At 38.3% G+C, this 16,656-nt stretch overlaps 1 protein-coding gene across 2 annotated transcripts in view; it reads left to right on the top strand.

Annotated features, from left to right (window-relative positions):
* Tnks2 (tankyrase 2) overlaps positions 1-16,656 on the top strand; it is a 58,955-nt gene that overhangs the window by 20,942 nt on the left and 21,357 nt on the right. For both annotated transcript variants that reach the window (XM_085693815.2, XM_048438916.3), the window contains exons 9-17: positions 821-942; positions 3,593-3,684; positions 3,771-3,849; positions 7,002-7,173; positions 8,492-8,571; positions 10,284-10,429; positions 11,278-11,443; positions 12,606-12,825; positions 16,218-16,327. In XM_085693815.2, the coding sequence (XP_085549941.1) occupies positions 821-942; positions 3,593-3,684; positions 3,771-3,849; positions 7,002-7,173; positions 8,492-8,571; positions 10,284-10,429; positions 11,278-11,443; positions 12,606-12,825; positions 16,218-16,327 (1,187 nt within the window). The remainder of the gene's footprint in view (positions 1-820; positions 943-3,592; positions 3,685-3,770; positions 3,850-7,001; positions 7,174-8,491; positions 8,572-10,283; positions 10,430-11,277; positions 11,444-12,605; positions 12,826-16,217; positions 16,328-16,656) is intronic.

Raw genomic sequence — 16,656 nt, 5'->3', positions numbered from 1 at the left:
AAAATATTTTCTTTATAGAAGGCTGCCCTGTTTCTTTTTAGCATAGTTAATTTAAATACTGTGTAAAATATATTTGGGCTAGTTTTTCAATTTAAGAAATGTAAATTATAGTTGGATTTTACTCATATCTTTGTGTCTTGCTAGTTCATTTTACAAAAAGTTGTTTGTTGTCTTATAAATACAGCCCCTGGATTACTACCTGGGCCAAATTCTGTGGTTTCCTGTGTAGCTAAAGAAAATATAGTAAGAAATAAGCAATTGATTTAGATATAGTATGAACTTTGTGAACTGAACTTACATTATTCTAACAGTAAATGATAGTGATTTTTCAGATCTAGTAAGTAAAAGAAACTTTGAGGAAATGCTTTCTTTAATGTTGTTCATCCTGAGGAGCAACTGATGAGCCTATGTGTTTGCTCCACAGTTACCTGGTAGGCATGAGCAAGACTCTCCTACTGCTGGAATGCTAGTGTAGGGGTCATGGTCACCCTTTGTAAATTCTCAGAACACTCTGGGGTGGGAACAGATTGTAATAGTGTAGATAATCTCTAATCCAGTTATAGAATAGCAGCAGACCATGAATTTTCCTTGGCATAATTTATGTATAGACTTGGGAATGAATTGAGCCATGACTAAAGGGAACTAGTCTGCCATTGTTAATAATAATAATAACTAATCGCTATTAGTCTTATCTATGGACCCTTAATGTGGCTATTTTGGAGATTGTTTTTAAAATAATTCCAAAAAAATATTATTATTGTGCTAGGTAAGCCTCGTTACTATGATAATTTCATGTGGATGCAAATGCTTCCTCTTTTAGATGAATTCAAAGGCCACTCATTGCTGCAGGCTGCACGGGAAGCTGATGTTACAAGAATCAAAAAACATCTTTCTCTGGACATGGTGAATTTCAAACACCCTCAGACCCATGAAACAGCACTGGTAACGTTTCAGACTTAAGCTTCTAAAGTAAAGTAACCGAAACTAATCACAATGTCTGATATTAGTGATGACATTGTTTTTAAAATACTCATCTGTTTGGTTGTTTGTTTGTTGGCTGGTTAATGTTTTTATTGTTTTGGTTTTGTGAGTCTAATATCTTACTATGTAGCCCAGATTAGCCTTGTATGTGCGGTAGCCCTACCTCAGCCTTTCTTGTTGATATAGGTATTTGCTGCCCTGCTGAACTAAATTCAGTTACCCACGTATACATAAAGGAAAAAAAAATCTAACTAGTGTAGAAAGATGGACAACCTCATCCTGCAAATAATACTAGTAGTTTAAGAACCTATCTAAAGAAAAAAATTCCCATGTTCTTGCATGTTGTATGTAATTATGTGTGTGTGTGTGTGTATATATCATACAATTGGTCATTTGTGGTTTTCCACAAATTGAATTAAGTATCTTAGAGTTATGTCCATTAACAAACTGGGCATGATATATGTACCTGGAATCCAGGAGGCTAAGGTAGGAGGACCGCAAGTTTACGACTAGTCTGAGCCACACTAGGAAGATTATCTTAAATAATCAAGTGGAGGCAGGGCATGGAGCGAGAGAGGTGACCTTTGTGGAACTATGATAAAGTAATCGTGTGTAGTGAACTCCAAGAGCTACCAGATGATTGGTGAAATACAGAAGCATGGTCTACCTTCAAAGTAGAAATTCCAAAAGAAAATAGGAACCTACATAATATAAGCTTCACGATGTTCCTTAGGTAGAAGGAAATGAGTGAAGTAGGCTACCTGATAGATAATATGTTTTTTTCCTTATGCCTTAATATAAACTATGAAATTTGCCACTTAATGTTTTTTAAATTTATTTACTTTATGTGCATTGGGTTCTTGCCTGCATGTACGTGTGTGTGTCAGATCTTGGAGTTGCAGTTAGCTGCCATGTGGGTGCCAGGAATTTAACCTGGGTCATCCAGATGAGCAGCCAGTACTCTTAACTGCTGAGCCACCTCACCAGCCCCTGCCATATCATAATTGCCAGCAAAACTACCCCCACACTTTAGGGCCAGTAAGTAAAAGACAGCTGTAAACATACTAATGAGCAGCATCTGCAGCCTGTGTACTCTGAACATCCCAGCGCAAAGGACGGGATTTCATCACACTTCTCAGAAACATGCATTTCTGGAGCTTTTCTGTGTAATATCAGATCTTAGTGGTCTCAGGTAATGAAAGGAAAACAGCACAGATGAAAGAATGTACTGTGTGTGTGTTGTTCCTCTAAGTATCTTGCTGTAAGCATCATGTCCTTAACTTTAAAACATGCTAGGACTTAAGTGTTCATAGGTAGTTGTAGTGCAGGGACAGTTTCTTGTTTCCAGAGATTGCAGGCCCTTCCCTAGGATAGACAGAAGGATAGGGCTCTAAATTGTGATGAGTATAATAAAAACTTCTTGGAAATAAACAGTCTCCTTTTTATTTATTTATTTATATTCAGAATAACTGTCCTAGAGTATTACCCTTAGTGTGTCAAAAGAACTGTGTACCTATTAAACTTCACTCTAGAGAGGGTGAAGGAATTATTTTGGTGACTGCAACAATATCAAAAAATGAATTGTGAGGAACTGACAAAATTTATGACTAATAACAGCAGGGACTGGAGAGGTGGCTCAGCTGTTAAGAGCAGTGGCTGCTCTTCCAGAGGTCCTGAGTTCAGTTAACCACATGGTGGCTCACAGCCCTCTATGGTGAGATCTGATGCCCTCTTCTGGCAAAAAGGCGTACATGGAGATAGAGCACTCATACACATAAAATAAATACATAAATCTTAAAAAAAAACCAAAGATTTCATAATCACTGTATGTTTAGATGTATAGAGCAACTTTGCTTTAAAATTTTAATCAGAATTTTTTGCCCACAATTTTCAGATTTGGTCAATTATTAGTCAGATACTGAGTATCGGTTTTACCCAAGTATTATCCGAATGTTGAGATTGTAAAGATTTGTGCCATAACCATAAATAATGTTTATAAAAGGCAAATCCCTCCCTCCTTTCTCTTTCAAACCTTAATACTCAGAAATGCTGCAGCCACAGGTAACCACAGGTTGTGCCAAACAGGTAATTCAGCTCCTTTTTCTGCTGCAGCAACCAGTTAAGGAAGATACACAACTTAGCAGCTAGCTCATCAGTGCTGTTAAACCAGCAGAATTCAGAACAGAACAGATGGGGTATGCTTTCTTCATGTAACAACCCAAACCCAGGGCTGAGGATATATAGTTCAGTGGTAATGAAGCTGCGGATTCAATCTTTAGCACTGCAAAAGGAAATGCCAATACTCAAGTCTTTACTTAACCTTTTAAATGTAGCATTATTCATCCTATTAGTAGTGGCATTTTTAAAAATAGAGGACAAAGTTTAACCAGAATATTTAATAACACATAGTATTTGATCTGTGGAATTTTCCAGCATGTCAGAATTTGTAATTAATACACATTCTCTCCAGTAGAAAGTCTTTTAAGAGCAAAGTTGAGTAAAAATAAAACAAATTATATTGCATTTATTTCCTTGATTGGAAACACAAGTGTTCTTAAGTGAAAATGGTTCTGTATGGTCCTTGATTAATGCTGCAATTTGAATTATTTAGCATTGTGCTGCTGCATCTCCATATCCCAAAAGAAAGCAAATATGTGAACTGCTGCTAAGAAAGGGAGCAAACACCAACGAAAAGACTAAAGAGTAAGTATACCTTTAACCAGTTGATGTTGTTGATTATTTTTTTGTATGGAAAATATACTTATTGTGACTGGCTTTTTCTCTTTAAGATTTTTGACTCCTCTGCACGTGGCTTCTGAAAAAGCTCACAATGACGTTGTTGAAGTAGTGGTAAAGCATGAAGCAAAGGTATATAATACATCATTTCTGGTAATCTTGGCTAATCCAGCGAGTTACTTTCTGTTTAGTGGCAAGCTAGCTCCTTCAACTATTCACTCTGTCATAAATGTTTTTTTTTCTCTTAGTTTACAATTCAAAACAGCCCAGGCTGGGGAATAAAGTACTTGCCACACAGTTATATGGACCTGAGTTCAGATCCCCAGAACCCGTGAAGCAGGAGGTAGTAGTGCTGCTGTGGCTGAATGGGAGGCAGAGGTGAAAGTGCTTAAGTACAACCAAGGTAGAGGGTGAGGAGCCACACCTAATGCACATACACTCTTGTGTGCACACACACATACATACTCCTCAATACACAGATATTAGGAGGAGGTCCTATGGACAACTTCCCAAATCTATTTTTTGTTACTGTTCGGAAATTTATGTGTCTATTTGTATGTACATGTTCCTGTATGTCCTTCTTGTTCCATTCCTTTTAATTCACTGATCAAAGTTTTTCTTGACCTTTTCTTAATAGTACACAGAACGCCTCTTATAGTAGGGGCCAGTCCTGCCCTGGTTTTCTTTTCTGACCAGCAGCCAGAATCCCTTTGTTAATATGATAACTCCTCTTATTTCCCAGTGCAGAGTCTGTGCTTTCAACCATTTCTGTAACGAAGACAAAGAACTTGAATACAAGTAAAGAAATAATTTGACTTAAAACATATGTAACCATATTGGTAAATTAACATTCTTTAGTTGGCATTTATGCACAAAGCATTTTACCCTTTGAATAGCTACTTCCATCAAAGCTGTAAATCATTACCCAATAACTTTAAAGTATGATTAGTAATGAGTCCAGAGAAATGGTTTAGTGTGTAAAGTAAGTGCTTGTGATTCAAGCCTAACTACCTGAATTCGATCTCTTGGTGTCCATCTGAAAAGCCAGGTGTGGTGACACACATCTGTAATCTCAATGTTGTGATAAATGGGAGAGAGATGGGGAAATTGGCCAGTTCACCAGCCAGTTAGCAGAGTGACAGAAACATTAAGACCCTGCCTCAGCATGGTGGAAGGCGAAAGCTGAGTCCCAGATGTCCTCTGAGTTCCCCATGCTTACACACACATAAACACGCGCGTTTGCACACGCGCATGCACATACACACAGACAATAAATATCAAAATTTTAATTTAAAAAAATGCTTGGTAAAAGATGTACATAGCAGAAATGACAGTCAGGAGTTTCCAGTTTTTAATCCAAAGATTTTTACCTTCTTCAAAGAAAATTTTTAGTGAAGATTTAGTATGTGGTACAGAAATGGAGCTGCTGTGAGTTGGAGGGAAAAACAGGCCCTGAGTGCCTGAGACCTTGTCCTCACTGGGTGTGCAGGTCAGCTTTTCGTACTTTTCCTTCCTTGGATTTCTACCCACTCAAGGAACTGCTTAAATCTTTTGGTTTCTTTTTCTGTTACCTTTAATGTCCTAATCTCTGGTTTCGGGAAGTTCTTGATAATGTATAAACGTGATTTTTTCCTACTGTAAATTGCTAAATAAAATAAAGTTGGTTTCTGCTTGACTGCTTGGCATCCTCATTTGTCTCTGCTCTGTGCCTTCCTGAATCACTTTTTACTTACATATGGCACATTACTTGAAGAGTGTACAGGTGCATGTTGAGTTTGAGTTGTGAGACTTAGTGGGGCCATTGTGACTGGAGACCACTCATTTGCTTCTGTCCAGGACTTGTAGTTTCTAAAAACCCGTATCATAGTGTGAAGACTGAAGAAATCCCAGGCAAACCAGCAAAAGTTGGTCACTATAATATATATCACTCAAAAGTTTTCAGGGGGTGGTTTTCAAAAAAATATGATTTAGTATGTGAGTAAACATTGTCCTGAACATTTTAAATAAGTTTTCAGTTCTGTAATCATTTGCACTCATATTCTAGTTTTATGCTCATTGAGATCTTGCTATGTCCATCTTGAAATATTCTCTGATGATATGAATTACTAATTGACCAATGTCTTAAGAGACAATGGTGGACATAGGATTAGTTAGTTATATATTAAAATATTTTCATGGTAAGGAGGCAGAATGGAAATGAGATGGTTTTAGAGGTAGTCTTTAAAAGACACAGCCAAATTGAAAGAATTTTACAAAAGAATAGTTCTGTGCCCACTACTTTGATACTATCACCAGCTATAATATCTTACTTATTCATCAACCTGTCATATTTTTGACGCATTCTCAGATTGCTGTGCACATACTAAATATTCTGTGTATGCACATCAACTAAGTTGGATGTTTATATACAGTTTTTCTGTAGGTGCAAAATTTATATGGGATTAAATGTGCAAATCTTCAATGTTTAGTTGCTGAGTTTTAACAAATCTATACCTATATACATATACAGTGTATCTGTTCAACCAAAATCTATTAAAGAACACAGGCTAAGACAAGAAGTGGGTAGTGGATACTGCAATGGTAGATTGTCTCAATGTGTAAGGCCTGAATTCAATCCATAAAAGTCCTTCATCTCAGGCAATCTTTACCAAGAGCAGTAACAGCTGTTTGAGGCTTATCTATCACAGATGCTTACTCTTTAGTCTAAGGTTTTCCCATTTGGTATAATATTTTGGTGATAAACCAGCATGTCAACAGTGCCTTTGTATTACTGGTGATTGTTCCATTGTAGATGTATCATGTTTATTCACATAATATTCTACATGATACATGGTATAAAAGATTAATTAAGTAGGAATGAGAATTTCAATACTAGCTCACCTCCAGACTTGTCCCTGACTGTAGTATATCTTGGAGTCAATCATAAAAATTATGTATCCTCAAAGACCTGTAAAATTTCAATGAACACAGCTTTTTCAATCAATGTCTAGTTCTAAATAGGGTGAATTCATAAATGCTTTAAAACTAAGCATAACTTTTTAAATGTTTAATTTACTGTACTTGGCAACCCACATATTTAACCCAAACTTGGACCTTCATTCTGATACTAGTTTTCATGGATTGGGGAATTTGTAACTCTAGTATTGAGGTGGGGGAAATGCCTAATTTAGAATTGAACAGTTGGTTTCTTTTAAAAAGAAAAGAAAAGAAAAGAAACTTTCAGTATTGGATGCTTTTAGATGGTGCTCCACAGTGCTCATTTCAGTGTTTTCTGCATTATTAAGGTTAATGCTTTGGACAGTCTTGGACAGACGTCATTACACAGAGCTGCACACTGTGGCCATCTACAGACCTGCCGCCTGCTCCTGAGCTATGGGTGTGATCCGAACATCATATCCCTCCAGGGTTTCACTGCCTTGCAGATGGGAAATGAAAATGTGCAGCAGCTGCTTCAAGGTATCGGGTGCCTCTCTGGCATTCTTTTTAAAGGATAACCTTTAAGGGTTTCACATGTCAGGTGTTAGGTGTAGGAGTTGGTAATAAACAGAAAATTTTTGAGAAATGTTGGCCTTCCTAATTTAAAATTCTTAGCTCATTATATTTAATACTTAAATGTCATTAAATTATAATTAGGACTTGTTCAGTAGCAAATTCCACACAGTTTCTCTGAGTAAATACAGGATACTGTAGCACGAATTCTAATTGTTCTTAATAAATAAAACCTGGGGTCAGATATTAGGGGGTGAAAGTTGAAGGATCAGAGAAGCAGTGCAGCCAGCCACTAGAGAGACCTTTTACCTCTATCAGTGCTCAGACTGCAGGGGTGATCTTGTCCTCAGACTGCCCTGAACACCTGTCTCCTTTCCGCCTTATATTCCTCTCTCCGCCCAGCCAATCACTCCTGTCTCCACCTCCCTAGTGCTGGGATTAAAGGTGTGGGATCCCAAGTGCTGGGATCACCTTTGTGTGAGCTCTGACAGATTTAATCTTGTGTAGCCCAGGGTGGCCTTGAATTTAGAGATCCCTGCCTCTGTCTCCCAAGTGCTGGAGTTAAAGGTGTCCACTGCTCCCTGGCCTATAATGTCTTAGCTATGCACTCTGGTCTTCAGGCAAGCTTTATTTGTTAAAACATAAACAAAATATCACTACAGGACACTCAAGTTATAAAGTTTATAAAGCTGATTTGTCAGGCATGATGGTGCACACCTTTAGTTCCGGTATTCAGTATGCAGAAGTAGGCACATCTCTCTGAGTTCCAGGACAGACAGGGTTACGTAGACCCTATTTTTTTTCTTTTTTTTTCTTTCTTCTTTTTTTCCTCCTGTTTCCCCTCTCTCTTTTTTTGTTTTTGTTTTCCGAGATAGGGTTTCTCTGGCTGCTCTGGAGCTCACTCTGTAGCAGGTTGACCTCAAATTCACAGAGATCACCTGACTGGCTCCTGGAGTGCTGGGGTTAAAGGCGTGCGTGTGCCACCACTGCCCAGCTGGCTGCTGGCTGCTCTTTACCAGTGCTCACACATGGCTTGGTGATAGTGCAGGCGAGCTTTCTCTTCAGTTATGTTCTTTACCCCACTTAAATAGCATTTTACAACTACCGTGCTTATGCGTTTTGTTCAGTGTATGTTTTTCAAAAGTTTTCATAACCTTAGCTTTTTCTCCTGTGGTGATTATATATAAGCCAGCAAACTCAGAAACTACTTTGTAAAATATAACTCCTTTGAATCTTGGTTTTATTTTCTATGTGGAAATTAACCACTCTTCTCCCCTCTTTCTAGAGGGCATCTCACCAGGTCACTCAGAGGCAGACAGACAGCTGCTTGAAGCTGCAAAGGCTGGTGATGTAGAAACTGTAAAGGTAAGATACCATCTTAATTTTTTGTTAATCTTTGGTTTTTATTTTGGCATTGTTTAATCTGTACAATTACATCAATGAACCTTATTAAATAAGGATAAAAATACCAATTCTTCTTCATAAGGAACATTGAGAAATGGAGGGGGGACCTTTAGTTTCACATATATTTTAGAAAATATCACATTGGCAAATTTTAGTGTTCTTATAAAATGCAATTATCTTAAAGAGCGTCCTTGTCCCTGCAAAAGAAGAGTTTTAAGTGGCCGAATAAGCAGTCTAGAACTTAGAAACACTTGCAATTCTTGCAGAGGCCCTGCATTCAGTTCCCAGCACGCATATGGTGACTTACAATCATGTATAACTGACTCCAGGGATGTGACACCCTTCTGACCTCCGTGTATACCGCATACTCGTGTGAAGCACAAGCACACATCAGGCAAAACATTCAGAAACATAATATAATCCTTTTTTTAAAAAAATAAAAATTATTTTATGGATAAATAAGTATGAACCAGGTGTGATAGTTCACAATCCAAACAGTAGGGAGGCAGAGACAGGAAGATTAAGGCTTTAAAGACAGCCTGAGCTATTTGGGAAAATCCTGTCTAAAAGCAGTACCAAGAAAAAGAAAAGTTTTATGTTATAGATGACACATAAAATGTGCAGGTGTCTGCACAGATTCCTTCTGGTTCACTCATTTTCCCCATCTGCCTAGGGATCCACTGTTACTGGGTGAGCATAGTGTTGCCATTGCTCTGATCCATTAGGTCTCTTCCTCAGCTGGGCTGAACATTTCTCTTCTCCTACAGAGCACCAGATTGCTTGTCTATCCCATCCGGACAGCAGTCTCCCCAGAGTCACCTTCCCTCAGACTCTTTTACTTGTGCTGTACACACATTGCTGTCTTACTGTATATGTTGTGTGTCCCTGTTAGGTACAGAAATGTGTGTCTAGGTAAATAACCCAAAAATCTGATGTTTTGAAAGAGCAAGGCTTATAATTCAAGTAATATAAATCAGAATTTGACTTACCTGTTTTGTGAAGTAATAATTCTTATATAATGCAATAATGTTTCAGTTTTCAAAATAGCCAGGGAGAAAAGCCTTCTTATTTTATTATTTCTCTCCTTGAAGACGTTTTCAAAATTAGGCTACTCCAAGTTGAGGGAGCACTCGTGTACAATAAAAAGTTTAGGATAACTGGGTTGTGGTGGTCCGCACCTTTAATCCCAGCACTCAGAAGTTCCATCTGAGTTCTAGGACAGCCAGGGCTACACAGAGAAACCCTGTAGGTTTCTATAAAGACAAGCTTTAAGCTTTATATTGCCTAATTGTGACAGACGCAGCTGTTTGAAATAATTTTGTTGAATTCCTACATAGTAGATTTTCTGTAGATGTATATAGTTTTTGGTTTGTGTATATATATCTAATGCCCTCTTCTGGTGTACAGGTGCACATGCAGTTAGAGCACTCCTATACAAGCACTCAATAAATAAATAAATAAAACTTTTTTAAAAAAAAGTAGAAGATAAAAGCATATATGAAAGAACCAGAAGAATTTTCAATAAATGACAAGCTAAAATAAAAATAGTTTCTGAAATAATTTCTTTAATGAGATAAGAAAATAAGGCAGGCATTTGAAATTTCTATTAAATTGTGTTAGAACAAGACATGAAAATATGTAGCATCATGTGTGTGGTGTGTTCAACCCTACAGAAACTGTGTACTGTTCAGAGTGTCAACTGTAGAGACATAGAAGGACGTCAATCAACGCCACTCCATTTTGCAGCTGGGTACAACAGAGTGTCTGTGGTGGAATACCTGCTGCAGCACGGGGCTGACGTGCACGCTAAAGACAAGGGGTAAGGAGCGGCTGCCGGGGCTCTCCACTCCGCTCTTATATGACCTTTTGTGATAAATGGTAAAAGTACTTCTGTTCTTTAAATGTATAATTTGTTTTCTCACATTGGTGCAATGATAACTAATTACCTTCCGTTAAAGTTTTTTTTTAAATATTTATTTATTTACTTATTATGTATACAATATTCTGTCTACGCATATGCCTGGAGGCCAGAAGAGGGCACCAGACCTCATTACAGATGGTTGTGAGCCACCATGTGGTTGCCGGGAATTGAACTCAGGACCTTTGGAAGAGCAGGCAGTGCTCTTAACCACTGAGCCATCTCTCCAGCCCTTCCGTTAAAGTTTTATGCCGAGCATGGTGGTGCACACCTGGACTCCAAGCACTGGGGAAGCTGAGGCAGGCAGATCACAAGTTTGAGACTAATAAGGTCTACATTATGAGACCTTTTCAATAAATAAATAAATAAGCAGCTCGAATTATATTGACTTACATAATATCTTGCTTGTCATTTTATAATTGCTAGAGATGTCATTTTGTGATGTTGATACTGATATTAATGTACTAAAGTTTTAGTGTTCGTTGAGGCAAATTTTTACTCTTAAAATTGTTTTTGTTAAAAATACACAATGCTAGATGTTGAGTAAATACTTATCATATTCTCTTCATTTAAGATATACTGAAATTCTTCCCCCAAAAAAGTCTTTTTCTGCTTTCCATAGGTTTAAGTTCTACAAAGTATGAATAGTGTACTCCCTTAGGCAGTTCAAGAAATGCCTTTCATTAGTTATTTATAATTACTGAGATTAAACCATGTTTTCCGTCATTACTGCTTATTTAACTTTTCAGAGGCCTTGTGCCTTTGCACAATGCATGTTCTTATGGACACTATGAAGTTGCAGAACTTCTTGTCAAGCATGGAGCAGTAGTTAACGTAGCTGACTTGTGGAAGTTCACACCTTTACATGAAGCTGCAGCCAAAGGAAAGTATGAAATATGCAAGCTTCTGCTCCAGGTATGCTTAAATTCTTGCTATGAACAGTGTGAATTACCTAAAATACTCAGATTATCATTCAGATAACACTAATATAAAAAGTTACCCAACGTTGAGACTAGATTTCAGAGGAAAATGTCAAGAATCTATTATTTTTACATCTACATATATATTTGCCAGCATGTGGTCGTTCTGGTTGCTCTCAGACTTTCCTGTTTGGTGATCTAACCTCAAATTTCTTAGCTCATTATGTGGTTTATAAGCTCAGTTTGTTTAACAACTCTATATTATTCGTGGTACTGGTCTAATATAGATACAGATACTTTGCTGTAAAATATTACACCATAGATTCATTCATAGCAGTGATGCTCGCTTTTTAATCCCAGCACTCAGGAAAAAAAGGCAGGCAGATCTCTGAGTTCAGTGCCTGTCTGGTCAACAAAGCAAGTTCCAGGACAGCAGGGCTGTTACACAGAGAAATTACCTCAATAACAACCAAAAGGAGAAGAGAAAGGAGAAGGAGAAGAGGAAGGAGAGAAGGAAGGAAGGAAGGAAGGAAGGAAGGAAGGAAGGAAGGAAGGAAGGAAGGAAGGAAGGAAGGGTGCAGCTAGGTGTGGTTGTGTACTCCTTAGAAAACCTAGCACCTGGGAGTCAGAGGCAGTTTTAAAGAATGGAAAAATGCAATCATGTGATAATTCAATCAGTGATGGACTACATTTTTGACAGTGGTCTCATAAAATTATAATGTAAGGACTGCAGGTGTATCTCAGTTGGTAGAGTACTTGTCTAATGTGCACAAGGCCCTGGGACTTATTCCCAGCACCACATGGACAGTCTCAGTGGTACACGCCTGTATTCTTAGTATATAGGAGGTAGAGACAGGAAGATTAGTGGGTCAATGTCAGCTTCAACAACAGAATAAATTCAGAAGACCAGTCTGTGCTGCATAAAACTATCTAAAATAATAATAATAATTTTTAAATTATATAGCTGAAAACTTTCACTGTGGTTTTTCTGTTCTTATATACATACTTACTAATGTGTTATAGTTGCCTATGATATTTAAGCATTAATAACAATCAGTTTAGATTTAGTATGAAATGATTTTCTTTGCTCTGGCAATTTTCTTAGTGACAAAATAGACACTAATTCACCCTCTCCCCCTTTTTTTCCTCATGCCTAGCATGGTGCAGACCCTACAAAGAAAAACCGAGATGGTAATACTCCTCTGGATCTTGTTAAAGATGGAGACACAGATATCCAAGATCTACTTAGAGGTGATGCAGCTTTGCTAGATGCTGCCAAGAAGGGTTGTTTAGCCAGAGTGAAGAAATTGTCCTCACCTGATAATGTAAATTGCCGTGATACCCAAGGTCGACATTCGACACCTTTACATTTGGCAGGTAAATAAGTGAAAATAGATTTAGACAGGTGACAGCTAAGATTTTATTTGTTTGTGTTTGGTGGTGAATGATACGGGCTTTAAGATCCGAAAACAGCTTCCTAAGAGTCTGATCTTTTTATCATGTGGGTTCCAGGCATCAAACTCAGGTTGTCAGGCTTGGTGGTGGGTGCATTTACTCTTAAATAAAATATTTCCTCTAAGTAAACTTGAAAGATACAAGTCAAATTATCTACCAAAGCTTTTGTTCTATCCTAGTATGTGTGTTTGTACAGAGCATTGTGTTTATACGTGAAACTGTTGGCTGGATTTCACTTCTTTTGGCACTGATTACAGTCAGTAAGAACAATTGCTAGCTGTAGTGGTGCTCATTTTTAATCCCAGCAGAGGCAGGCAGATCTGTGTGAGTTTGAAGCCAGCCTGGTGTATATAGTGAGTTCCAAGACAGCCTGTCTAGAGAAAAGTGGGGAGGGGTAATGAGTAAGAAAAGCTGAAATAGGCTCTGCCAGTCAGTCTGAACTTTGGAAGAAGGTTATAAAAAACTTGCCTACATAAACCAGCCTTCTTCATAGAAAACTGATGTTTTCATTTTCTAATGATAGCTGAAGTATTAGCTGCAAAAATGAATGTCTTCAAAGACTTCCCTTCCCCCATGTAGGTTCTGGGAATCAAACTTCAATTATCAGGCCTGGAAGCAACTACCCTTACCCCACTGAGCAATCTCATCAGCCCCAACTTTTATAAGATTTTTCGTGCTATATATATTTTATATTTATTTGTATGGGTGTATAGTCAGTGTTTCTTTGGACTGTGAGCTCTTAAATATTGACCCAGAGACTTATTAATTAATTATGAAGCCTAGCTTTAGCTTAGGCTTGTTCCCAACTAACTCCTATAGCTTAAATTAACCTCTTTATATTAATCTATAGTCTGCCACATGGCTCATTACCTCTCCTCCATACTGTATGTCCAGTTCTCATCCCCCCCACTCCACACCCCACTCCTGCTACCTCTCATTTGTGAATCTCTGCCTGAGTTCCTATCTCTGCCTGGAAGTTCCTCCTATCCTCTCCTGCCTAACTATTGGCCATTCAGCTCTTTATTAAACCAACCAGAAGGTGCCTTGACACTTCTTCATGGTGTACCATGGGTGTTTTGCCTGCATGGATGTTTGTGTGCCACATGTGTGCCTGGTACCTGTAGAGGTCGTTAGATCCCCTAGAACTGGAGTTACAAATGGATGTAAGCTGCCCTGTTGATGCTGGGAACCAAATCTAGATCCTCTGCAAGAACAAATGCTCTTAATGCTGAGCCGTCTCTCCAGCCCTTGACATTACTATTTTAAGTCCACATTATCTTTTTAAGTTGCAAATACATTGTTTGGTTTGTTTTTTGAGACAGGGTTTCTCTGTGTAGGCTTGGCTGTCCTAGAACTAGCTCTGTAGACCTTGAACTCAAGAGAACCCACCTGCCTCTGCCTTTTGAGTGCTGGGATTAAAGATGTGTGCTACCACCACCTGGAGTTGCAAATACATTTTATATACAAAATGTATCTACCCTCTTCTAATAGTGTTAATATTTGGGCCGTGAAGAAACTCGGTCATAAACTGTATGCCATGCAAGCATGAAAACTTGAGTTCACTTTGCCAGCACTGAGGGGCAAAGATAGAACATTTCTGCAGCTTGCTGACTACCTGACTAGCTGAATGAGTGGGCTCTAAATTCAGTGAGAGACCTTGCCTCAAATAATCGGGTGGGGGACCTGTGAGATCCCTCAGTGGGTAAAGGTACTCCTCACAGGAGCCTGACAAATTGCATTCAATATCCGGAACCCATATAGTGAAAGGAGAGAGTCAACTTCAACAAGTTTTCTGACTTGTGTACATCACAAACGTGTACAGACAATAAATAATACACAATTTTTTTTATTTCTTATGTGTACAGTCTTCTGCTTGCATGTATACCTGTAGCCCAGAAGAGGGCACCAGATCTTATTACAGATGGTGGTGAGCCATCATGTGGGTGCTTGGAATTGAACTCAGGACCTCTGGAAGAGCAGCCAGTGCTCCTAACTGCTGAGCCATTTCTCCAGCCCAATACACATTTTTTTTTTAAAGTGTAAAGCTGCTAGGCCTCATGGTGCACACCTTTAATCACAGCACTTGGAAGGCAGAAGGAAGTACATTTCTGAGTTGGAGGCCAACCTGATCTAAAGAGTTCCAGGACAACCAGGACTACACCAAGAAGCCGTATTGCAAGGGGTAGGAGTGGAGGGGGAGAGCAATAGGGGAAAAGACTATGTTTACCTCTGGCTTCCCACATTCACCCACATAATACACACAAACACTACACCTTGTGACAGTTTCAGTGCTTTAAATCCTTAAAAATAGATGACATGTGCTTTAAGATAGACATGATAAAACATTTAAAAGCATTATCATTGTTTTTATATTGGGGAAAATGACAAATTCATCTGTGATTGTGTGTCTAGAGATACTTTGCTGTAAGAGAACTCTGAGATAGCTGACAGGATACAGGTTATACCATGTTTCAGAGTTCTGAGCTTTCCTCTTGGTCTTCATAGTGCTAAGGTTGCTCTGTAATTTGTCTCCTAAGTGCTCTCCTTAGGCTGAAGCCTGTTTCTACAACCTTCCGAGAGAGATGTCTCCTGTTTTGCAGCTAGATGATTAGGTGCCTGTGGTTTTTAGCCTTGAAGTCATACACCTGAGCTTAGGACATTATATGTAACAACATGAAGTCAGGGCCTTCGGTAGGGAAGTTTTATTTTTTAATTTGTTTTTGATTCTTTGTGCTTTCACATCATGCATTCCGATACCACTTATTATCCTGCCCCTCATGTCCTCCTTCTGCCCCCCTCCAAACAAAGCCAAATTTAAAAGAAAAAAACAAAACAAGGAAGAATCTGATCATGTAAACTGTGGTTTGGCCCAATGAGACAGACACACAGTTTACCTACCCTTTGTCCATTTATCTTCACTTGCAAGTGTTCCTTGCCACAGGTCATTCAACTGGTTCAAGGCCTTTGTTTCTGGCACACCACCAATAAAGGGCTCACATGGGGCTCCTCTTGGATATCCTGTTGTTGGCCTGTGTCGTGCAGATCCTCCTGATTTGGAAGTAGAGAATTTTTAAATAGATAGAGGAAAGTCTTTCTATAATTTGATAGATCTGAAAAACCAATGACTAACAAATAATACTAAAAGCTTCTAACGTTTTAGGCCAATGGGGTTTTTTTTCCACGAGATAAAATACTAATAATTTAAGATTTACATAAAATTTAGTAATATCTACAAAAATATGTTAGCTATGTGGGTAATACATGATTTTTCTACATTTATAAGTGAAAGTAATGCTACTTCTTTCCTGAATTAGCTGGTTACAATAATTTGGAAGTTGCAGAATATTTGTTGCAACATGGAGCTGATGTGAATGCCCAAGACAAAGGAGGACTCATTCCTTTACATAATGCAGCATCGTATGGGGTAAGTTCTTCAGTGTTGCCTTTTAAAATGTATGTGATTTCTCAAAGAGGATGTCAGTATCACAGTTTAAATGGAATTTGGTGTGACTTCTTTCACAAAGAACTAAATAAGTTAAATTACATAGAAGTTTTAGTTCTTAATCTGTTAGAAGGATGCTGTGTGACATGGCAATATATTTGTCATTTGTTGTAGTATCCTTGGCACCTGTCTCCTTATTTTTGATGAAATACTGATTTGTGTGTATGTGTCCAGAAAATCCATAGGTTTCATAGGAATCTTTAGAGATTCAGATACATTTTTACAGACTTCCTACAACCCTGAAGATTCTG

This window comes from Myodes glareolus, chromosome 7 (genome assembly GCF_982192425.1).
Source record: "Myodes glareolus chromosome 7, mMyoGla1.1, whole genome shotgun sequence".
Taxonomy (NCBI): domain Eukaryota; kingdom Metazoa; phylum Chordata; class Mammalia; order Rodentia; family Cricetidae; genus Myodes; species Myodes glareolus.
Note: the sequence above shows the minus strand (reverse complement) of the source record. Positions and strands in the feature narration are given on the sequence as shown.